Source organism: Urocitellus parryii, chromosome 4 (assembly GCF_045843805.1).
Source record: "Urocitellus parryii isolate mUroPar1 chromosome 4, mUroPar1.hap1, whole genome shotgun sequence".
Taxonomy (NCBI): domain Eukaryota; kingdom Metazoa; phylum Chordata; class Mammalia; order Rodentia; family Sciuridae; genus Urocitellus; species Urocitellus parryii.
In genome coordinates, this window is record NC_135534.1 from 192,456,882 (window position 1) to 192,480,620 (window position 23,739).

Here is a 23,739-nt window from a genome sequence, read left to right on the forward strand (position 1 = left end):
TCAGTCTGAACCACTGTATAAGAAAACGGATAACACATTCTCAAGAGGAAAGGTGTTTGTATCCACATACTGGAATTTATCCACCATGACTGATATGGTGGTGTTGACTGGCAAGTAGTCCAGCAAGAATTGGGAGAGATTCTGGTATATGTTTTTGGTTTGTATTCCAGACTCGCACACTGTTACCAGGGCCTGTTTTTTGACCTCTGTGTTGACGAGGAGCTCCAACTTCAGGTCCATGGAATGATTTGAGCATTGAACCAGAAACTGCAGCTGGCAGATGATGAAATACCAACCTGGGAACTGGATCACCAGATTCCCATCCTGGTATCTGACGCCATGGATGATTCCATCTTTGTTCCAAGACAACTTGGTATTGTTGAGATGCTTGGACACTGGAAAGTATAAAAAAGAGAATTATTAACCACATCGAGGGTACAAATTAGAACACTCTGTCTTTGTTCAAGGTTCCCATTTAAGAGCCATGTTTTCTATCATGTTGCCTGATGACCCAGCCATCTGAATATCTTTCATGTGACTCCTTCTAGGGTCTACTTATTATTCAAGGCACAAGTAGAAAATTACCTCTCTTCCTTTCCAATGCTCAAAGCTAGAGGGCCACAACACTCACAGTAGTGCACTCTACCTACTACGGAATGTTTTCCCCTTCGCCTATTATCATATTATGTTATGATTATTATCTTTCCCTTTTTAGACTATAAGCTCCTTGACTGTATTCTGCAGAAGAACTGAATGTCATGTTTATTTATCATGAATGAGCAGTTAGTGTGTGACTACTATTTGGGAGAGATTAAGGAAAGTGTCAGAGAAAGGACATTCTATACTGTGCAGTTAAGAACCAATTCAGGTATCAAGTTGTCCAATAGACTCTCCACTAAGATGTACGCTTTATCTGATTATTTGAATTTTTGAATGTCCCTTCTTTCCAAAGGGCAGCCAAACATAATTGCACAGGCCCCTCGGGTGTACAGTAAGGGGCTCTGCCATCTGGGATTTGTAGAAAAGCAGAGAATTAGCAGACCCTCCAAGCTGACATGTTTATGTCAGAAGCCAAGTCTCTGGGTGCTGACAGATAAAAGCCAGCACTGACTGACAGGGTGCCTTTTAATTGCTTATATACTTTTCCTTTCAATTTCATTGCAATTCAATTGAAAGGTAAGAACTAATCTATGTGCAAAATTGAATTTTTAAAATGAGCAAAATAGCTATTCAGAGAATCCTGGCCATTTTCTCCATATCTCATTCTTTTGCAGTGTAAGTGCCTCTTATTTCATTTATCAGGAGCCTCTTACATGGCAAAGCATTTTGCAATATGCAAATAGGTCCTGTGCCAACATGTTCATTAAGCTGTCAATCTGGGGACAAGACAATTTTGTGGTTCCCTTGTGAATAACTTTATAGAGGAGAGATTAGGAGCCGGGTCCCTTTGCATTAGGAAAAGAACTGTGTACTTGGCTGAAACTGGTAGGTACTTGGATAGAAAGGGGTGATGGTGGGGGAGGTAGGGACAGGGCTCAAAAATGCCTCCAGAGATGGGTAGGCAACATGAAGGGGCTGAGGAAAGAGGAGACTTGTGGCTCTGGAACTCAACACTCTCTCCTGTTCCCCAAGGCATTCAAATTCAAATGCTGAAAGGTCTTGTGTGCAGGCAATCCAGAACACGCTGCAGGTCACACTGGGCCAGCCGTTGGCTTCTAGTTGGGACTTCTGCTTAGAAGTTGCTGAAAGGCCACAGGAAGTGGCCTCCATGTGGCTGGCTGTCCTGGATTTGGCTACTGACCTTGGAGGTAGGCCCATGTCTTCTTGAATGGAGCCCTTTTCAGGATACATAAGAGGTCTTCTGAGCAATTTCCTAAAAACAAGGAGATACACATGAATTGCCTCTGCTGCTCTGGGCACTGAAGTCACTGGATCTTTTCCCCTGACCCCGTGACGGGGACAGTTACTGTTTTGCTTCTAAGTAAAAGGAAAACTTCTTTAGTTCTTTTGCTGTCAAATATCTCAGGAGTTGTACTTTTCTAAAATTTATTTTTATTGAGGGTTTCCTCTTTGGCTTTTATAGGAGACTGTAGAAGGAATATGCCCTGAATTCCCATAATGTGCCAAAGGCCCTTCTCATCCTTCCTCATACTTTACCTTGTGTGATCTTTGTATCTAATCCATGAAAGTGGCCTTGTTAAGTGCCTCTGACAGTTGGGAGAACCCTGGGGATCAGGTACATGCTATCCATTGTCCTAAGTCACTCACCCAGGTACTGGCTGTCAAATTTGAATAGTGATACTAATTATTTCCATTTTACCTGCTGCATGTGTGTAGGACCCTGTGTATTTTCACCAGTGTTAGCTAATCTTGTTCTCAGACTAACCCTGCACAGTTATCCATGATGCCTGAAGATGGTCAATGATAGACTCAAAGTCAAGCAAATGTGAGGAAATGCTGACATTCTCCATGTCTGTCTGACCAAGTTAGGCCACGTTTCCTATTCTGGGCCATTTTGCTAGACGACAAAGACAAAGCATCTTTTTACTCAATTTTAAGAAGGAAAAGGATTAAAGATATCTTAGCAGGAGCTTCCTTGACAGGGAAAAACAGCAATGATGGCATTAAAGTATTATGGTGTTTAAGAAATTTATTTTTTAATATTTTAATATGTTTATCAGAGATGACAGATTAACTCTTTCTTATTATAGTAATCATTTTGTATGCAAAGAACTACCCAAACGTTTCCTGCCAATGGCTTCCTGGGTTCTCATGGACTCAACTTATTTGGAACAAATCTCTTCTCTTCTCTTAGCCTCCGTTTCCCACTTTGTAAAACTGGGAGATCTCTACATTGACCTTGACATCATTTGATGATGTCATCAGAGATGACCACTCAGTCCATCCATCAGAGCCCAGGAAGCCATTGACTCATCCAATGGGGTGGCCACACCCTGGCGTGTTTGCTTCCTGAGTGTTCTATTTGGGCTTACAAACTTCTCCATTGCCCTCTCTGCTCGGGCCTGAGAAAGTCCCTGCTGGCTTCTTCAAAGCTCTGTGGGGCCTTGAAGTGGTTAGAGTGAAGCGAAGAGTTCCCTCTGCTGTCTGAGCCGGCTCACTGCTGGAGGCTCCCCCAGCTGGGGGCCCTTGATCCACAAAGAGCTTCTGGCCCAAAGCCCCTTTGGTGGCAAGGGCTGGTGGGCCAGCTGCAATCTGGGCCACGTGTTTCTCTCATCCCTCAGCCAGCGTGCGAGTCCTCTGCCACAGTCCACACCCACACTATTGGGTGTGTAGAATCAGAACCACAGCACGGAAAGCAGCTTGTTCTCCCTTAGAGGTTGTCACCTTCATGAGTCGGTCCCCTGGCCCAGCCTCCTCTTTGGGGCTGTAGAGCAAAAAGGCAGAAGGAACTGCAGGGAGGTACGTCTGCCCGAATCTTTGCTTGGAATCCCTCTCTGATGTCTCCTCTCTGCATGACCAGGCCTGACTCCTCAGCACGGCCTTTGTAGGCCCTCGTGTTCTGACCTCTCCAGGTTTACCCCTCACCTCCGCCCTTCCCTTTTCACTCTCTGTCCTCCTACTAATAATCATCACCATAACAACAGCCGGGATAGTAATATTGATAACAATAATGAATGTGTGTGCAATGATGGCTGTTTTCTAGGTACTCTGCAAAGCACATTATGGAAATTATTTCACTTAATTTTCATGAGAAATTTCCATGAGAGAGCTAGCTGGTGGCAGGGTGGAGGCTCAAACTCGGGCTGTGCAGACTCGAATGCCTGGGCGGCTCCTGACTTCTCTATTGGAGTTTGGGTGCATGCTAGCTTTCTATTCCACCTTGGCACCCGTTGCTCCCTCTACCTGGAATCCCCACCTCCTTCAGGCCGGTCACCATGGGAACACAACCTGGCAGTCCCGTACTCCAGGAGACCTTCTCTGCCCCTTGCTCTGTTTGCTTATTTTCCTGTAAACCCCCAGGGCAGAGACCACAATTTATCCATCCCCACTGCCCTGACCAGGAGAAGCCCTGTCAATGTTTGTTGAATGGAATCATCTAGTTCATCTCTTTTATTTCCCTTGTGGAGACCAGTTCAATGAGTAGGATGGATGGAAGAGGGTGTTTGGTCTGCTTTTCCTCCCAGGGCTGGAATAACACAGACCTCATTCTTCCAAGGGCTGCAGATCAAAGGAGTCGGGAAGACAAGAATCGTGCCTGGGGTGAAGTCAGCATTATCAAGTCAGACACAGGCTCTGCCACTGGCCAAAGGGCCCCTCTGTCCTTGACACTTGTGACACCTGCCTCAGGTGAGCTTCCACAAACAAGCCAGCGGTGGCCCGTTACAAGCCCAGGCTTGCCCCTCACACATGCAGGTTCTTGGTTGTTGTTGTTTTTCCCCTTTGTTCTTCACATGTTTAGTGGGGTGACCTCAGCTGTGATTCTGAGAAACCCAAGGATGGAAAAAAAAAGCCCTTATTTTGAAGCATTTGCATTTCCTGAAGTCAAATGGCATGACACAGTTTAGTTTTTCTTAAAGAGTGTTTTAGATGGCGTCTAGCTAAAGGAAAAACACAGCTTCTTTCAAGAATGCTAATACCAACCGGGCTCTGTGGCGCACACCTGTGATCCCAGTGGTTCAGGAGGCTTGGCAGAAGTTCAAAGCCAACCTCAGCAATTTAGTGAGGTCCTAAGCAACTTAGTGAGACCCTGTCTCAAAGTTTAAAAAAAAAAAAATAGAAATTAGAAAGGGTTGAGATATAGCTCAGTGGTTAAGCGCCCCTGGGTTCAACTCCCTGGTTAAAAAAAAAAAAAAAAAAAGATATTACCAGAGCAAGCAGGACACCAGAGGGGCTATTGAGGGTGGGGAGCAAGACCCCAGAGGAGGGCACAATCTCTGTTGACAAGGCTGCCAGCAGGAAGACAGTGCAGCCTGATCTCTGGGGTCTAATCACTAAGGCTCCAAGTGGAAGTTGAGGAGGTGAAATCTTGACCAATGCCACTCTCATAGCCATGTGGTTGTGGAAAGACCTACATGAAGGACACCCAAGTTGTGCTCTATGTTGCAGAGCTGGATGTTCAGGTATTTGACCAGTCAGGGCTGCTTTGGGGGTTGTGAGGCAGATGTCAAGAGCTAGGATAACATTCTGTGGATCATCAGCCGTGTAGCTTGTCTCCTTATCACCCTCCGGGTCCATGATAGGTCTTTCTTTTTTGGTATAAAAACAAGAAGGAGCAACTTATCAAAGGATAGGTTTCTTCCTGCAGCTGGAACCCGGCAATGTCCCTAGAGTTTTGAGGACTGGGAGCATGCGTAGCAACACATCTTCTTGTTTCCCAATGGATGTGATGTCTGGAGGAGTTTAGTTTGAAAAAACAGAATGTGAGGTCGGGGAAATGAGAACTGTCTACAGGGAGTGGCTGAATCCATGACCTGGGAGTGAGCCTCTCAGAAGTCCTCTTTCTGGGCTCTTGTGTCCCTATCTAGATGGAGAACAGTGTGGACTGGGATCAAGAAGGGACTCTGTAGCTCTTTCTGGTAGGCTGTGTGGTCTCGGCTGTCCCCTGCCAGGGCTGCTGTGGGGGTGAGGGGCTGGGCACAGAAAGTGGGCCCCATTTCTGTCTCTCTGTGGGCATATTGCTCAGCCCACGGTAGGAAGCTGTGTTCACACATTCAAATTTTCAGATCCCAGAAGTGATAGAAAACAGAACATTCTAGCTCTGGGGGCAATCTAAGTAATGAAGAGTCTGGTTCTGTTAGAATTTGCATGTTTTTTAGAAATAGAAGTTCCCTAAGAAGGCACCTGGTCCAGGTTTGAAAGGACATAACTCATTTGCTCTCCAATGTCACACCCCTAACAAGCTGGTCCTAGTTCACCCAGAGTGGGTGACAGAGGCAGGGCCAGAGCCCTGGGCTCCACATTCCTTTTGTGGGAATATTCGGTCTTTCAGATAATCAAAGCACTCTGTGTATTCCTCTGAGGATTAATGTCTTCATATGCATGAAGTTTGCATGTTGTATTTTGTCTCCAAACTCCTGCCTCTTTTAGAGAGATCATGGACTTTCTGTGGCTTTGGAAGGTTGGTGAGAAAGATGTGCCCAGGAATCCCTACTGGCCAGTTGCACAGAGTAGAGAGGGAGAAACAGAGATTGCTCAAGATGGTTGAGAGGATTATGCTCTAGAAGGTCAGGATTCTGGCAACCTTGAACTAGGCCCCACTTTGAGATATAGTATGAGGGACAGAGAGGGATATTAGATGTAATATTCACAGAGGTCCTAGTTTTAGGAGTGGGAAGACTGAACCTAGAGAGACTGAGGGTCTGGCCCAAGACCCCACAGTAGGTAAATGGCAGAGCTGGATTCAGAACACAGGGCTCCTGACTCTCTGTCCAGGGCTCTGTCCCTGTCTTTTCATTATTCCATGGAGCAGAGAGAGTGAAATGCAGCCACCACAGATACTGGAACTGAAAACTGTCGAGACAGCTGGAGGTGCTGGGCAAACAAGTTCTAATGAGCCTCCCTGGTCCCATCTTGTGGGAGCATGCCAGCAGATGACTTCAGGCCTGTGTGCTGGACCATGCCCAGCTGCAAGTCAGGGACAATCAGGCTTCCAGAAAGATGGACACTGCTCAGGGAAGCTCTACATGGCAAAAAAACAAAACAAAACAAAAAAACATGCAGCTATTCCACCAGATGGTGCATGGTCTGAGTGCCAGGCCCTTCCAGCTCCACAGCACTGCTGACATAAAGCCAAGGCAGATACTGTGCATCTCAAAAGAGAGCACCTGGATTCAGGACCAGGCTTTGAGCTTTGGGCCCGTCACTCCCCTTTACTGAGTTCTTCTTACTACATCAGTAAAGTGAGGATAGTAATAATCCATGCAAACGTAGGCAGGTTTGGGCGATGCATTGAGATTATTATATTGAGTAACCATCGGGGCACTGGCCAGAGGAGCACTCTGTAAATATAGCTCCATTCTCCCTTGCGCTCATTTCCTTGTTGTTACAGTGGCACAGCTTAGCAGTGTCATTTAGCAGAGTGATTTGGCTAATGAAATGCCCGTGAAAGTGAAGCTCATGACATTATCTGATGGATTGGAGTTTCTCAATTAATTACGAACCTAAGTGTCTGAGGCCATCCGATGCTTTTAGGAAGGTGGGCAGAATCCTCCTTTCATCTATTGAAAACATTTTAATCCTTTTAAGCAAAGGGATTATCCTAATGACTCTGCACTTTGGTTTCCATCTTCCTGGGAGTCTCTATGAAGAGTCTCAACAGTGACATCTGGAGGAGTCTCCCCTTTCAGTGGAATTTGGGATCCAGGTGAATCTTTAACCTAAGGCTCATTTCAAAGGGCTGCAGCTGGACCATTTCCTTGATGTCACCAGATCAACTTGTGATGGAGAAACGGGCTGCAGGATGAGCCGATTATTAAACAAAGGACAACCAGATAGGGAATAACCCATTCTGGCACACTTAGAATTAAGCACATAAACAACAGCCCATCCACACAAATCCCCTGAAGATTCTCTGGAGTTCAATCCTCGCCTGTTGCAATATATAAGATAAACCTCTCTGACTCTGTGGATATTTTCTTGGAATTTGTTTATACTAAAAGCATCGGGAATGTTTAAGAAGCACCTTAGAAGTCTTGAACTTAAAAGGAAGGTGAGTCTGAAATCATATAGTGAAAGCCGCTAACATTTTAAATAACATATAGCCCTCTGCCCAGCTTGTTTGTGATGCGCAAGTACAGCAGCATGTGGGAAGTTAGGCTTGGGGTTGGGTAAACTGGTTCAAATCCCACCTGTGTTACTTACTAGTTGTGTGACTTTGCACAGGCCACTTTTCCTTTTCCCCAAAGTGAGAGCAATAATAATCCCTACCTTAAGAGGTGGCAGGAAGGCAAAGTGAGATGGTGCATTGAAAGGAGCCTAGTGTCTCCCACCAACACTGTAGCAAACAGTGGCTGCTCTCACTCCCGGCCCAGGCTGTGCGCGGCTTGGTTTGCAGACACTCAAGTGGACCAGCCAACTTGAGTGACATATGTCATGCAACCATCGGGAGGAGTAGGCCTGCCCTCCCTTCACCCCTCAGCTTCCTTCCTTTCCCAGGCATTTGGATGGTGAACCCTGTGACTTCCCCTCAATTCAGAGACTTGTGATTTTTATGTGCTAAGTTCAAATTCAAATTTTCACATGTCTTTCATGTACTTGCCTCTTTTTTCCTTTCTATTTTCTTCCATTCTCTCTCTGTTCCCCACTTGCCTTCCCTGCATCTTGTTTCTTCCTCCTCTCTGTGTTTGGGTGTGGGGGTAGGAGCAGATGACTGCAGAATGCTAGGTGGCCTCCCGGGACCCCACTGCACTGCGTTCTGAGTGGCTCATTTATTTCCTAGTCAGTTCTTGGATGGTGAGTCCTGATTTCCATTAGCGCTGCCTTAAGGAAAAGACGGCAAGGTCAAGGTGGGCTTTACTGAGGAGGTTTAAGGAAATGGAGAAGCAAATGGGCTCCTTGTGGCCTGTGACGATGGGAAAACCAATTTACCCCCTGAACAGGAGCACTGCCCCTCGATGTGAAGGAGGGGAGGGTAGGAGGAGGCTGCTGCTCCCCCACCTCACCCTGGAGGCACTGCTGCCACCTGGACCCTGGCCATAGGGCATCAGGGATAGCTGGGTACTGGGGAGAAGGTGGCCTCCCTTGTTCATTCCCCTTATTTCTTCGGGGTGGTTCATTAGGGAGCCAACCGCTCTTGGTCTCTTTTATTGTCCACATTTTCTGTTTATCAGGGGGAGAGGGGGGGAGAGTAGCTTGCCGAGCCCTGTAAATGCTGTCAATATCAGCGCAGTAACGTGGTCAAAGAAGGCCAAGATGTGTCTTTGATTACGGAAGGTGATACTTGAAGCCAAATCCATCCTGGAGTTTGGTCACCTGGCTCAGTCCCCTCACCTACACTTCAGAAATGGGGAATCCGACTCTCTGAGGAAAATGAGCTACTTCCACCTTGGGAGTGGAAGGGAGTATAGGGATTCCAGTCTAGTTCTCTGTCCTTGGTGCCTGTCTCCAGGGGGAGACAGACATCAGGCCAGGGTAGGGGTGCTCTGAAGGGGTCAGGACCCACATCTGTTCTACCTACGGTTTGATTTCCTTAGGGCTTTGGGGAACCCCAGGGTATAGAGGTCTTAAATCCCTCCCAACTGACAGGCAGTGAGGATGAACTCACCCCAGTCCCCCACTGTACAAACCCACATGTCCCCAGTGGCCCTCTCTGCCCCAGAACTCAACAACAGCGGATATGCTTCAGACACACGAGAAGAAACAGCTGGGAAGCAGGTGTGTGGGGTGTGGCATTCCACCATCCAGTCCTGGCCAAGCATGAGGCTCAGCGGGATTTGAGGTCTTGCCCCACTGCTTGCTTGCTGTGAAATCTTGGCTAATTCAGTAGCCCTCTCTGTGCTCCTATTTCCTTACACATAAAAGAGGGCTAATCATTATCCCTGGGGGCTTTCGAGGAGTGAATGAGCACAGATTTTAGTCTGTCATAGATGACCATGGATGTCACTACTTTCTCCATCAGGGCCTCAGACAGCTGCAGTGGGAGAATACAGGGAGGCTGTCTACAGAATTCCTCTAGTGCAGGTGAGAACTCTTTGGGTAGTGAGGTGTTTTGCTATGAAAAGACCCAGAGAACCCTGAGAAGGCCTAAGGGTGAGCCCAAAGCATCAAAACTGTTCTTCAAAATAAAGTCAGTAGAATTTGAATTTCTGTAGACTTTGTGAGAGGAAGGGGGGTGTGCAGAAATAGGGAGAAGGATATAAAATCAGGTGGGAAGGAATGTGCAGCCCGCATGGCAGGGGACTGGGCCGACAGGAGGGGAGCTAGCTGCTCTTGGAGGATTCCCGGTGACTGGAGAGCTGGGGTCTTACAGAATGGAGGGTCTCACATTCAGCTCTGCATGGTTTGCTGGGCTGGGCTGGGCTGGAATACTCTTCTGCCTTGCCTCTCATGGATGTTCTAGACACAAATGTGAGCTGCCGTTGGGACTCTGGGCAAATCAAGGCCAATGTGGCTGTGTTCTGTGATTTGGGCAGAGATGCCACATCCCGTGCACAGGTGCGATTCACAATTCGTGGAAGCAGAAAATCAGAACCAGAAGTGGCCAAGGAGAAGCAAAATCCCAGATGTCTCTTTACCCCAGCCTCCTTGCCTCCAGGCTGTGTCTGGGATGAGCCATTTATGTGACTGTATAAGAGCAGAGTGAACCCAGGGCCTGAGATGTAGGCTCAGCCAGGTGGCAGCTGCAGGCATATTTGCAGTCCCATTCTACTCTTGAGGAGTTATTGTTAACTCCATCTTCTAGATGACAGACTAAGACCTAGAGAGGAGAAGAGCATGGGACAAGGTTCTGTTCCCAGGGCTCTTCCTGGCTCCCAGCTCCACCTGAACCTCTGGAATGGTCCCTGAGTCCTAAGCACAGTGGCAGTGGGTGTGAGGTGACAGTTGGCTGGGGCTATGATGGCCAGGGATGGGAGGCTTGTGTTAGGACTCATTACCAAAGCAGCTGTGGTTCTCTGTGGTTTCCGGGAAGCTAAGCGTACCCCGTGTGAGGTTACTTTGGCGTGTGTACAGCCCTGCAGCCCAGGCTCTGGCCACTTCTGGTTTCCTGCTTATGGTGAAAGATTTCCAACACCCACTATAGCAAAGGGCAAGCTTACACCCTCGCCCTCTCTAGCGACAAGCCTCATGTGTCCCTGGAGCTTCCTCCCAGAAATTTCTGGAACATAATTCTTCTCTGCCTGGCATGTCTTAAAATGTTATTTTGTTTTGCTTTGCTTTGTTTGTTTTCCAAAAGATGCAATTTGCTGCTTGTGCTGGTTTCAGAGCTTCTTGGGGAAGGGCCTTGGCTTCAGATTCTCTGTAGGTAGTTGTTAGACATTTTTTTTTTCAAATCTTTACATGTTGGATGAGAGAATCACAGTCTCAGAAAGTGTCCAAGCTGAAAGGACTCATTCAGTTCATTTAGAACACTGTGTTTAACTACAGACGAGGCTTAGAGAGTAGGAAAAACCTGCCCAGAGAACCACACTGCTGGGGTGGAGGCCAGGTTTGGAGCCCGTGACTTGCCCCATGGTGATATTCTTTCCACCCAATCCTCCTGCAGAGTTTGTAGTTTGCCAAGCTAAGGGAAGTGTGAACTTGCATTCTAAGCAGAGAGAGTCAGAGACCACACTCAGCAGATCCCTGGCATCTCAAGGGACGTGAGGACAAGCTCTGGATTCTCTCATTCTTGCTCTGCTACTAACTCCTTGAATGGTCTTCACACTGCCCCAACTCCTTAGGCCTCAGTTCTTTACTGGTACATGGAATATTTATGGGTGTATTAATCCCCATGTTGCTTACCCTCAGGGTTGGGACAGAAGCCAATGCAAAGGAGGTACAGAAGGTGTCACAGCCCCAGTGGGGATTATTATTAGATGTTTAAAAATCTAGCTGCAGAAACATGAAATTGTAAACTGAGGTTGGTTTTGGACCAGTGCCTATTCTGATATTACCAATCATGGCCCAAGTAAAGAGTCTGGTCAACATTTCCCAAAGTTTTGGATTTTTATGAACCAAAGAAATTTCGTCCACAAATGAAAATCCAGAGACCAATGTGAAGCAGGAAGCTTTTAAAAAATTTTGCCTATTATGATCATTAAAGCAAAACAAATGATTGACAGAAAACAAACCAAGTTAACTTGCACCTGTATGAACTTGTGTTTGTAAATGAAAGGATTTTGAACATCAAAAAAAGTGAAAAGGACTTATTCTCAGAGGAAATGTGCCCTTCATTAAATGTCACTGGCCATGCAAGAAGGGGCTAATGGTCCTTCTTTTTCCCATTCTCCTGGGGACTAAGGCAAACTCATGGGGCCAGAACCACTGGTCAGGGTTCCTGGTTTGGAAGGCTGTGATTGGAGCGTCCACATGTAAGGGAACTGAGTGGTGGAATGGCTGAGGCTTACTGCTGATCAAAACTGCCCATGTCCTTGAGACCATGTCCATCTTAAAGATCTCTACTTCCTCTCAAAAATAGAAAGTTCCAGTTTTGCTTGGAAAATCTGGGTGGAGGTGGAGGTGGTGGTGGAACGGGGGCAGGGTGTGGGGATTACACATGCTTAGTGTATTTCTTTCTTTGCAAATCTCCACAGGAACATGGGCTACAATTTAATGGAGGCTTTTCACTCCAAATCCTGCACTGTTTCCACTACAGGGGTGAGCAAACTCCGCTCCGTGGGCCAAATCCAGCTCGTCACCTCATTATGTAAACATGTTTTAGGGAGTGCCAGGCCATTTGCCTGTCAGTCTGACTGCTTCATTACTGGAACCACAGAGCTAAGTGCAGAGATGGTGAGACTCATAAAAACTAAAAAGGTTACTAGGTGTACCTTTATAAAAAAAAAAAAAAAAAAAAAAAAAAAAAGCTTTCTTCCCTCTGCCTTTGCCTTGCTCCTTTTTACATTGATTTACAGGTATTTTGGGAATTGGAACCTCATGCTAAGTGATTGTGGCCAAGACCGAGACATTGTTCACAAAGCTGTAATTGCTCATATGCCTGCAGATCCAGAATGCTGGTCTGCTGGGACCCTTTGCCCCTACTTTCTAAATCTCTAGGTGAAAGACAAGGTCAAGGGTATCCTGAAGGAAATTCCAAGTGTGATACTGTGGCGTGAGGAGCTGGGTCAGGTCATCTGTGTCCTCGGTCCCCAGGCCCCTATCCTGGTGTCTATGATGACTTCACTCCTTTCTCTCTTCCTTTTTCTCTGGTTATGTAGCTGTGCTTGCGATCCAGTTCTAAGGTTACAGGATGGACATGTGGGTTAGGGACACTTCACTTCCCCTCTCCAGGGCTTACTTTTCCTCCTCTGAGCAGTGAAATCCTTAGTCAGATGATCTCAAGGCTTTTCATCCTCAGGGTTAACTGAAGTCTACATGTTGCCCCTCTAGGGCTGATAGAGGCAGTAACTCCAGTGATTGGAAATGAAAAGAGAGTGAAGAGAAAGTCTATTTACACAAATCCTCCACTTCATTATGCATTTTGGCCATGACCAGTTATTTAAGGGTTATTGGTGCTGGTGGCTGTGCTATGCAATTTATGGGTCTGATTGGCTTCTCCAGCACCTCAGTGACATGAGTGCTATTACTTCCATATGAGAGACCAGAAGCTGAGGCTCCCCGGAGGACTGAGATTCACACCCCCATTTGCACAAGGTAAGTTTCAAGCTGGAGACACAGTACTGCTTTGTATAACCTATTGGCATCTGTGCCGTGGCCTATGCCAGTTGCAGAGTTTTCACTAGTGGGAATGTGGCGGGCTGGTGGGAGCTTGCATGGATGAGACCCTTGATGGGGCCGCCTGGGGGTGATCGAGGTGCACCAGCTCAACCCTGAGCTGCCCCACCCACCCCCACCCTCTCTCCTGTGGGCACCATCCTAGCCTTTCTGCTGGGTGATGGCACCTTATGGTGGCGTCTGGACGATTTGCGACAGTCTCACTCCTAATGCCAAGCTCTTACCTCCTTTGAGAGGGAAGTTGTCAGGCGGGCTGGGAATGGAGTCCTGAAAGAGAAGAAAGGAAAGTGCAGGATGAGAACAACATTCAGTTGAAACCATTTGTTGTTGTCTTTTCCATTTTGGTGGTTGTCAAAGTGCCGTGCAAATTAGAACTCCACTGTCTGACTCTTCCATTTTAAAAATTGACCTGCTGACTTAGTTTACAACAGGCTTCTTACCATTTGCTTAACCATCTGCCTGTCAGAAAGGCAAGACAAGGACTGCTATCCACACTTCCTAGGCTAGAAGCGTGGGACAGAACAGGTGACACAGAGTGGCTGGCTCAGGGCCACCCAGTACGATTGCAGGGCTCAGGAGCCGCGGTTGGAACTCTCGCCTGTCAGTCCAGCGCTCTCACCCACCCCCGTGTACTAATTTTTTTTCCCATGGTTAACATAAGAACAATCAAGAGAATTGTATAAATATGTGGTTATTTCCCATGTTTGATTCATTTGTGAAATTATGCTATAAACAAACCTGGAAGGCACATTTCTTTCTCTCTTGTGGTTGGAAAGTTTGAATTAATTGAGTGTTTATACGCCAAGCATCGGGAACACACTGTGATTAAACCGGGTCCCTGCCCTCATGGATTTATTACAAGTTTATGTCCTACTATAACATACCAATATTTATAAATATATGAAATAAATACAACTTTGTATTATACATGCATTCAAATATATATTATTCACTATTTAACAAATATAAACATATGTAAATGTTTACATAAGTAAGAGGTTTGTGGAAGCAGATTGCTGAAGGAGGGGGCCCTGGGCTGGGGCTAAAGAGAGACGTAGTTCAGGTGCTCTGAGCTAATAGTCCAGAGAAGTGGACAGGCACCGTTCTCCCCCAGTGAACATCTCAGAGACTTTCCCCTGTACTGCCTCGCTTCTTCCCCTGTCAGCCATGGAGACATCCCTTAGGATTTTGCAGAAAGGACTGAAGTATCCTGTTCATTTTACACCTGCATGGGTTGAAATCTCCTGCAGTGCATTGAACTGAAATATTAATAAAGACCTACAGAAGGAAAGAGAGAACAACACTGGGGGGGACAACTTCCTAAATTCTACCAAAGCAAGACTTTAGCAGCTGTACAAGTGTCTAGGGTGTTTTATGCCACCATGTCTCAGGAATGCAGTCATTTGCCTTCCGTGGACACCTAGTTCTATGGCAAATGGATCTCTTTTCCCCCACTCTAGCGGTGCTGAGTCAAGGATGTGTCTAGTAGTCACAGCCTGGGCATCTCACTGATCTGGGGATGGAGAAAGTCAGTCTGAACCTTTGTGACTCAGTTTCTCAGCAGAAAGGAGGTGAACTTGGTCTGGAAGTTTCTTCGGTCTCCATTGAAATATTCTATGCCTTTTTTATTTTTTTTTTTTGCCTTAGTTGAAAGTTCTTAATTGAACTAAGAATGCTTTTTGTTTGTGGTCGCTCAATTACGTATGCAGTGTAGGAAAACCTGACATAACAAAATTCCCCTTGGTGTTGCCTCTGTGACAAAACAACCACCATTTCAAAGTTTGATACACAATTAACTTACTTCCAAGCAGGCCTGTGGGTTAGTATGATATGCAAATGAACGAAGAAAAACATTTACATGTAAATGTGGCGCTAACATGGTTGACTTCATCAGCCACCCAGGGCCTATCCAGGGTCAAGGAGAGAATGTTAGAAGAGCAAAACCAACAGAGCCATCCCAGCGGGGGAGTGCTAGAGAGTCATCCATTCAACACACACTGGGTGAGCACCTGGCCAGTGGAACGTGCTGTTAGTCATCCAAGGACACGCTATGGATATAATCATTAAAGCAGTCATTTAAGATACACAGATATATAATTAGAAAGACAACTCGGTGGCAAGAGCTATGGAAGAGAAAATCAGAGTGCTTAACGACACTGCTTCTCAAACTTTAATGTGTGCACACATCACCCTGGGATCTTGTTAAAAGGCAAATTCTAGTTCAGCAGGTTTGGGTAGAGCTCGGGATTCCGTATTTGTGACAAGCTCCCAGGTGATGCCCACACTTCTAGCCCATGAAACACAGTTGGAGCAGCAAGGCTGTAAGAGGTAATGTCAGCAGGAGGGCTGATCAGGAGGGAGGCATCAGGGAAGGGCCTGCTTCTCTGACATCTGAAGGCTTCCTGGCTGCCTAACTTCAGATGGGCAAATGTCAAAGGCAAGGCAACTTGGTGTGACAGAGGGTCCTGTTGCTTAAACCTTCAGGGCCAGGGGAACCCAAGACACAAGTGGGACTCTCTGTTTTGAACAGCACAAGATCTCTACAGCTCCCCTGGCCGCCTGTGGGAGACAAGATTAGGGAATCAAAGCCACAGAGGAACCTAGACATCTTAGCCCATCCAGCTGATTTGCAGGGGAGGAGGCCGAAGCGCTCAGGAGTCAGAGGCAGATCCTGCCCTGAAATTCTCCCCTGTACCTTCTACTGCCCCAGGAGAGATGCTGTCCTCAGAAACCAACCACAGGGATGTTCAATGCTCCCTGTTCTCCCCTTGCACAAGCACTCTGCCTCACATTCAAGGTGGAGACGGGGTCTAAAGAGGTGGTGAATGTTGATGTTTGTTGAAGCTGTTTCTGCCCAAGGTACCATGCTGAGTGCTGTCCATGCCCTCCTCGTTGGCAAGGTGTCCCTTGTGTTCTCCCAAATCTTTCCTAGGGATTTGGACCCTGGCTGAGGAAATGCCATCTTGTCCAGACCAGTGACACGGTTTTGAGTAAGACAGGTCTGACCCAGGTATAACCAAATGAACCCTTGCCGGTTGTCATTTTCAGCTCCTTTGAACAGCTCGGGAAACTCCATCTCCATGGTTACCAACCTGCTACGCTGCCTTGAGCAGACTTCCTCTTTTTATTTTTTATTTTTTTTCAGCCTCTGTGGAAGTCTCATGGGTGTCCCAGCAAAACTTAAGATCTCTGTGTGTATGGAGGGAAGAATGGTCATGTTGAGCCTGTTAGTCCCCAGGCGAAATGACCCCCTTCCCAGCCATTGTCTCTGCTAGAGTGCCTTGTAATCCTTCCCTCCAGTGGATCGTGGCAGATGGAGTGAGATGTTGTACATCAAGTGTTAACAACTGCTGAAAAGTGGTGGCTATTTTGGGGACGGCCTTTTGAGGTGCTTAATTTTTCTAAATACTTAGAAGGCCCATTTCTTTGCACAGAGCAATGATGTATGGGTGTAATCAGCTCCTAATTTTGCTTTTGACACAGAATATCCTCTGTGACTGAAAATGACCAAAGACAACTAATGTTTGGAATATGACAAGGGGGATTCCATATCCCCTTCCTTCTGGCCTCGCACTGCCTCCTAAGGTGGGCTCTGGCTCATGGTCCATGAGGATCACTATCATTTTCAAGCTGACATGAATAAGCACTTAAGGGGGCCACTCCTAAGAAAGAACGCATTATCTTGTTTGCCCTTGACCTTGACCCCAAGAGTTAGGGGTTGACTATAACTTACAGAAGAGACTTTATGATAACAAAAGGTCCAACAGGTGATAAATAGCAGAGGATGGACCCAAAGTCAGATATGTTATTTTGAGGGTACTTCTCTGCATCATAGGGCAGGATACAGCTTCCAAGATCCAAAGGGAAAGTGAATGGAGATCATATCAAATCCCCAGGGATGGGGTATTTTTCTTGAGAGTCCCTGGTTTTCCATGGTCTGTGAAAGTGGGGATTGGGCCAGAATGTGCTAAAAGTGCATCTCCCACTTGCAAGGATTTACCATCATCTGGGGATTCTGGTTCAGTAGATCTAGATGGGGCCTTTGGTTTTGACGTTCCTGTGAGTTTCCAGGTAATGACAATGTTGGAGGGGCATGGACCACACCTGGAGTAGCAAGGGCTCGAAGACCTTACTCCATGGGCAGCGAGAACACTTGTGGTCTTGAGAGATGACCATAGGAGATGGAGCTGGATTGGGGTTGAGATATGGGTCTAGGAAATCTTGCTCGTCTGAGGTTGGAGCTGCCAGGCTGGCCTCTCGGTATCTTCTATCATTACTTTTAATTTTGTTAAAGTTATTTTATTATTTGCTTTTTGCCATCTACTCTATCTCTTGCTGCTTCCCTGTTGAGAGTGGACTAACCCTGGTTCTGGCCCCGTCAATCCTCTCTTCATACCCAGTTTTGCCTGCCTTTGGGCTGTGCCTCTGTTCACTGGTCCCATCTAGAATACGCCTGCCCACTACGCCTGCCAGCATCCTGCCCATGGAGAGCTCCACTTTACAGAAGAAGGTGGAAGGAAGGAGAATTGGGCATCCTTCTGCACCCTCAGCCCATGAAGAGACTCAGACAAGTGACATCAAGAAATGACACAATTGTCAAGTGAAGAACGTTTGTGTCTTCAAAGCATTACTCCATAGATTATTAATAAAGAAGAAAAAAATGTTTTACAAATGAGATGACTGGTGTCTACCACCTTCATCACCAAAAATGGGGCATCCAAATGTGGGACCTAGGCTTCTAGCCGCGGTACAGTAAAAAGCACGCAACATTACCTAAATACTAGTCTTGCCGAAATATTTCATATTCCAGACAAATCCTGAACATCTACTGTTCTATAACAAAATTCACCTGGGCCCTTCAAAAAAATCAGTGTCATGAAAAACAAACAAGAAAGGGCATGATGATGGTGTACAGCATCATCTGGGGAACATTTTAAATTCAGATTTTGATTCAGTAGCTCTGGGTGGGGCCTGAGAGTCTATGTTTTCAACAAACACCTAGGACCACTCATTAAACAGCAACCTTCTAGCTGACAACACAATGTGACCCCAGAATGAATGCTAGGTCCCCAAATAAAATTAAACAAAAGAGCTATAGATGAGGTTTTTGGACAAGAGAGGAAATGTAAACATGAACTGTATCCGTGAATTGCCATGAGCTCTCCGACAGTGGTCATGACACTGGTAAGTGGCAGATGGGTACTGGAGCTCGGGGAAGGGAGAGGTCACACTGTCTGTAACTTACTTTCATATACTTAAATAGCACAGATGTGACAAAGCACTGACACTTGGCCAATCTGCGTGAGAGTTTTCAAAATAGGACTTGGGGCATAAGACACGATCTAATTCTCAGAGGCTTGGCTTCTTGTTCAGTTCTCCTACAAACACCTCCCGAATCCTGAACAGAAATTATCTCCCTCTCTACTGGTGGGTCTGGAACTCAAATTCCTGGGCTTCGTTTCCTTAGTTTAGCAGAAAGCTCCCAGAAATCAGGGTGCTGCTGTGTCCAGAGGGCTCCTTCCCTCCAGCCCGGCTTCTGGGTTGCTCCTTACAACCATTTCAGAGGATGTTGTGTTTTTATTCTTAAGTGGAATAGGATATCAGATGAAAGTTATTAGGTAAAGGGAAGCATCCCCGTGTGGGGAGGGTTCAGCTCACCTCTGCATTACTCCTGAGTCTAAAAACAACTCCCCAAACCACACCCTGGCTGCCGGCATTCGCTACCCTTGAACAGGTGCTCTGCCTCCCTCTTGGTGGATGATGGGGGGAACTGGGAGGTTACATTTTTCTTTCAAAAAAATATGTATATATATTTGCTTATAAAGAGAAATGAGGCCACTGCTTTCTCTTTCTAGAAATTGTCTACAGTACTTAAAAATCCAACCGTCCTATGTCCTTGCTCTACCATTTGGAATGTGGCCATTTACATCCCCCCCCCCCCCGCCCCCGGGGCTGGACTAGTCCTGTCTCCTGGTTTAGGGAGCAGAGGCAACCCTCAGGTCCAGGGTCTCAAGGCACTCTGAAATGTACGTACCTCCCTCTGCTGTAATCTAGGAACCTATCTCATGGGATTCCATTGGCTCTTGAGGAGAGAAGAGAAATTTGATGCTTTTTTTCTTTTGCTTTTCTGTACAAATCATGTGAACATCTCATCTAGACTCTCCAGTCTTTTCCAGCTTCCCTGTCTGCGTGTTCACTTGGGCTTCCTCAGTAATCAATCAATTTTCTTACTATTTATTTTTTAGTTGTAGTTGAACACAATACCTTTATTTTATTTATTATCATGTGGTGCTGGGTATTGAACCCAGGGCCTCACACATGCTAGGCGAGTGCTCTACCACTGAGCCCCAGCCCCAGCCCATCAGTCAATTTTCTTTCTTTCCATATTGATGTCAGGAGGTGCCTCTTGGGTGGTAGACTTCTATTTCCTCGGGAGCCTACGGGGACAATTTCTGTGGAGGCTGATGGAAAACATTTATTGAAGTGAAAATACATGTTCTATTCCCACCTCTAGGGATTCATTGAACAGATGTAGGTGTGCACAGAGGGCAAAAATATTCTAGAGGAAAAAAGACAAGTGTCTCTCAAGAGATGCAGATAAAATAAATTATGAGGTATTGGTACAAGACAATACTGCGTGACTCTTTGAGCAGATTGAAATGGACTTCTGCATATTGATGTGGAAAGTTCCCTAAGATACATTGCCAAGTGTATAAGGTGGGCTACAGCATCAACGGTTTATTATAATAACGTGTGTAGATGCTCAGATGTTTGGAAGAACACATAAGAATCTGTTCATGGTGGTTATCTAGCAAAAAAGGGGTGGGTGGTTGGTTTGGGAGGGTGTCAGAGACTTTTATACTTTTTTTTTCTTTCCCCTTATTTGTTGGTTACTTTTCTTAAATGAGGCAAATGCAATATTTTGTAATAAATGTACTGGTATATGTAAAGAAAAGTGCAAATCACAGACATTTTAAAGACTTCACTAGAAAGAAAGTTTGATAAACAATGCAAAAGCAGGATTTTGTTGGTTTTGTTCAAGACTATATATTCAGTGCTTAGAAAAGTGTCCCATACAGAATAGATGCTCAATAAATATTGGTGATTGAAATTAAATTCCTCCTTTGTCTCTCCCATGGAGTTTGACCTTAAACTTATGAGCTCTTTCAAGCCACGCCATGTCCCCCTGCCCTGTAACAACCTCTCTCCTCCAGTCCTTTGCTCACCCACTGCCGCTGGCCGGGAGCAGTTTGTCCTCAGATCTCTTTTCTCCACCCATTTGAAATTGTTCATTTCTCAAGTGGATCTGGAACTCCCATGTCCAGCGAGGTTTTCCTTAAATGCCCTCTCTCCTTAACCTGGGGTCTTACGGTAACCTGTGTCCTGCTTTGTTACATGTTATGACTTAGCTGTTCTGAATATGGTCCATATATGTGCCCTTTGACCTAGAATTGTGATTTCTTATGGCAATAAAGCCATCCTCATGCTTTTATTCTGGTGTCCCCAACCTACTTAGAAAGTGCTTTGTGGCCACCAACTTCTTCCTCTGTTAGGAACAGGACTGGGGATCTGAGCTCCCCAGGTTTCTCCTTTGCCTTCTTCCCCAGAGGTCCTGTTGAGCCTCTCACTCATCTAAGTTCCACCGGTTCTAAAGTCAGCCCTCATTCCCTCTTGCTATGGATGCCTCCCTGGTCACTCAGGTTCGTGGGAGTCATGCTTTCCTAGCTCTCCTCACAGGTAATGTCTGAGAGGTTTATTGGAAATGACGTGTGTAAGGCATCCAACACTCAGTATTACAGCTACTGTATTATAGTCCTTGACTCAGAAGCCAGTAACTGAGGTTTCAGAGTTAGGAAATCACAGCGTAGAATCAGATTCCAAAGCACACCTTCTCATACCCGAACATGAAGGGTAAGCCAAAGAAATAGGTCTGCAAGCAAAAGAAGTCCCCAAGAGAAGAGGGTGACAGAAGCTTTTCAGTACTTTGGCTGTCCACTTCTCACACAGCACAAGCCGTGGACTCTACTGCTCTCTCAGGTGGCTCTGCTCAAGCCCTGTCCCCTCTCGGTTCCCCATATTTTGGATTTTTTTTTAAATAGGCAGAACGATCCATTCCATAGAAGGAATGGATCCATCCATTTCATAGAAGGAACCAATATGGCTCCAAGTTGGCTTTGTATGAAGAATATTCTGGAGCTTTCTGGCTTCACATATCACCACTGCCACCTGCATCCCACCATCTCCACCTCCCATACCCCAACAGCTCTACCAGCATCTTTACCTAAGGAACTTCTTCCGGCCCACTTCAATTTCTTTTCCCTGGCCATTGCTATAAAACAACACATGTCTGGTTTATTCCAAATTATAATAGCAGAAAATGGTAGAGTCAATGCCAAGGATGTTTTTAAGAGTGTTTCTCTTAGTTGGTGCCAACAAACCCCTTAAATGATGAGTTTTACAAACTCCACCATCCAAATCAAACAGAGTGATCCCCTTCTTCCCACTTTTATGGAGATCTGAGCTTCAAAGCTTCACTTAAATCTCCAAGCTTGGTAACACTTGAGAACTAACAAGTGGCAAAGCCTTTTGAAGCCCAGTTCCTTTTAGCAACTGATAAGTTACAGGGCATCTGGCCTGAGACGGCTGAAGGAAAACCAGAACAAATTCTGGACGTTTGCATTACAGCGGGAGTCGTGGAGTCGCAGACACGGTTTCACTTTGGCAGGATGTCATGTGTGTGGGTACAGTTCTTACACTACCCAAGTACACAAAATCTTAAAAATTGGTGAGCCACATCCTCCATCAGTGTGGTATTTTCTGTACGCTACGTACTAATGGATGCTCAGTTGATATCAAATTTCTAAAGTGTAAAGGAGCTTTCTCCTTTATCCCTTCCACTTTCAAGAACAGATCTTTCACCACTTACTGCAAACAAAGTAAATCTCCCGAGGCACTTGGACCCTGCACAGCGTGTGCTGGGGCATCTCAGGGGAACAGGTATTAAAAACATTTCTCCTGGTTCTCTGCTGTTTCTTATCACACCCTCCGCTCCTCAAAGCAGCGGCTTACAAGGAAGCTTTCGATTTGTTCTGTGGTTTTAACGCTGAAATGCCCAACACGCTCAGCAGCTCAGCTCTCTGGCTTGTCTGCCTTCCTTCTAGAACTTGACCTCTACATTTAGCTCCTTGTTAACAAACAAATAAAAACAACAACAACAAAATCACCTGGGCAATGGATGAGGTCTCAGAAACCTCAGGAACATTTCAGCTGAAAAGACTGAACCTTGGAATCACCGAGTACCAAGCCAGGCGAATGTTCTAGACCAGGGTTCCCGACTGCCTGCTGCTTCCTTCCTTCCTTGGTCCCATGGATTTCTGGCTCAGCAGGATTTAAATGCTAATTTCTCAAGGCCAATAGCTCTTTCCACTCTTTTGGCTCATGTGGATCTGGAAAGTTTTGAGATGATGGTCCAATAAAGTTTCTCTCAAAAATCCAAATTATTTCAGGGAGCTAAGTTCCTGTTTCTTTTCTCCCGTTTTGTGGCCCGACATAACCCATAGCTACTTTGATTTATTTTTCTTTCAAACTTTTTGTTCCCGACTAAGGTATCAGTTTGCTCCCAGAGTTCTTTTTTTTTTTTTTCCCCTGGGTGAGGGGGAAGCTGAGCTTCAATCAAGAAGGTAAAGCAAGGAAGACCGTCCACTCACCGTCCTCTGAACCACCAGCACCATGATGGTGGCCACAGTGAAGATGAGACACAGAGCCAGCGTGGCGGTGGTGAAGCAGAAGTAGTTGCGGGTCGTGGTTCCCAAGTGGCTGGCCACGGGTTCTGGCGGCACATGCATGGCTGGGTCTGGGCCAGGGGCTCCGGGGCTGCGTGCTCGCTGCAGCCCTGGGTCCATTCTTTATATAGGCTGCCCCGCATCACACCTTATCTCTCCTCATCTGATCCGGTTCTGGGCCCATCTCTGTTCCAAGAAGGATTCTCCCCCTGCATCCTGGATCATGTGACTTGGAAAAAAACCTTCACCGGCTTCCTGGCGGAGAAACTCTTCTCTGGGGGCGTGAGGCGAAAGGCGGCAGCTAGGGTGGGGGAGAGGTTCATTTTTCATCGCCCAGATTAATTTGAGTGCAGAGAAAACTGTAGCTACAGAGAAGGTGGCTGATGTCAGAGGGTGCGTAGGAAAATGACGGTTCCCCTAGTGTGTGTGTGTGTGTGTGTGTGTGTGTGTGTGTGTGTGTGATGAAGTGACTTCTGTTTCATTTAGACCCAGCCACAAACGCCTTCCTGCTGGGGCGGCTGGCTGCACATGATTTTCAGCTCAGAAGCCCCTGCAGATGAAGTTTCTTTGCCGGGTCCCGGGGGGCTGCATTCCTCGGGCTGCAGTAGAGGGACTCGTAGGGTCC

General features: G+C 46.3%; 1 protein-coding gene across 1 annotated transcript; it reads right to left on the reverse strand.

The window, feature by feature from the left end:
- Nucleotides 1–23,234, reverse strand: Tnfsf8 (TNF superfamily member 8). Its single transcript, XM_026393355.2, has 4 exons — nucleotides 23,040–23,234; nucleotides 13,557–13,599; nucleotides 1,802–1,873; nucleotides 1–395 (listed from the first exon to the last, which is right to left on the reverse strand). The coding sequence occupies exons 1-4, from the start codon at nucleotides 23,232–23,234 to the stop codon at nucleotides 1–3; spliced, it is 705 nt and encodes a 234-aa protein (XP_026249140.1).
- Between the last annotated feature and the right edge of the window lie 505 nt (nucleotides 23,235–23,739).

What these genes read in the sequence shown, in the direction of transcription:
- Tnfsf8 (XM_026393355.2), bottom strand. Translation starts at nt 23,234, where the DNA reads ATGGACCCAGGGCTGCAGCGAGCACGCAGCCCCGGAGCCCCTGGCCCA. An exon ending in TGCTGGTGGTTCAGAGGACG is followed by an intron (nt 13,600 to 23,039) that starts GTGAGTGGACGG and finishes CTTCTCTTTCAG; the next exon opens with GACTCCATTCCCAGCCCGCC. An exon ending in GACATGGGCCTACCTCCAAG is followed by an intron (nt 396 to 1,801) that starts GTCAGTAGCCAA and finishes TATACTTTCCAG; the next exon opens with TGTCCAAGCATCTCAACAAT.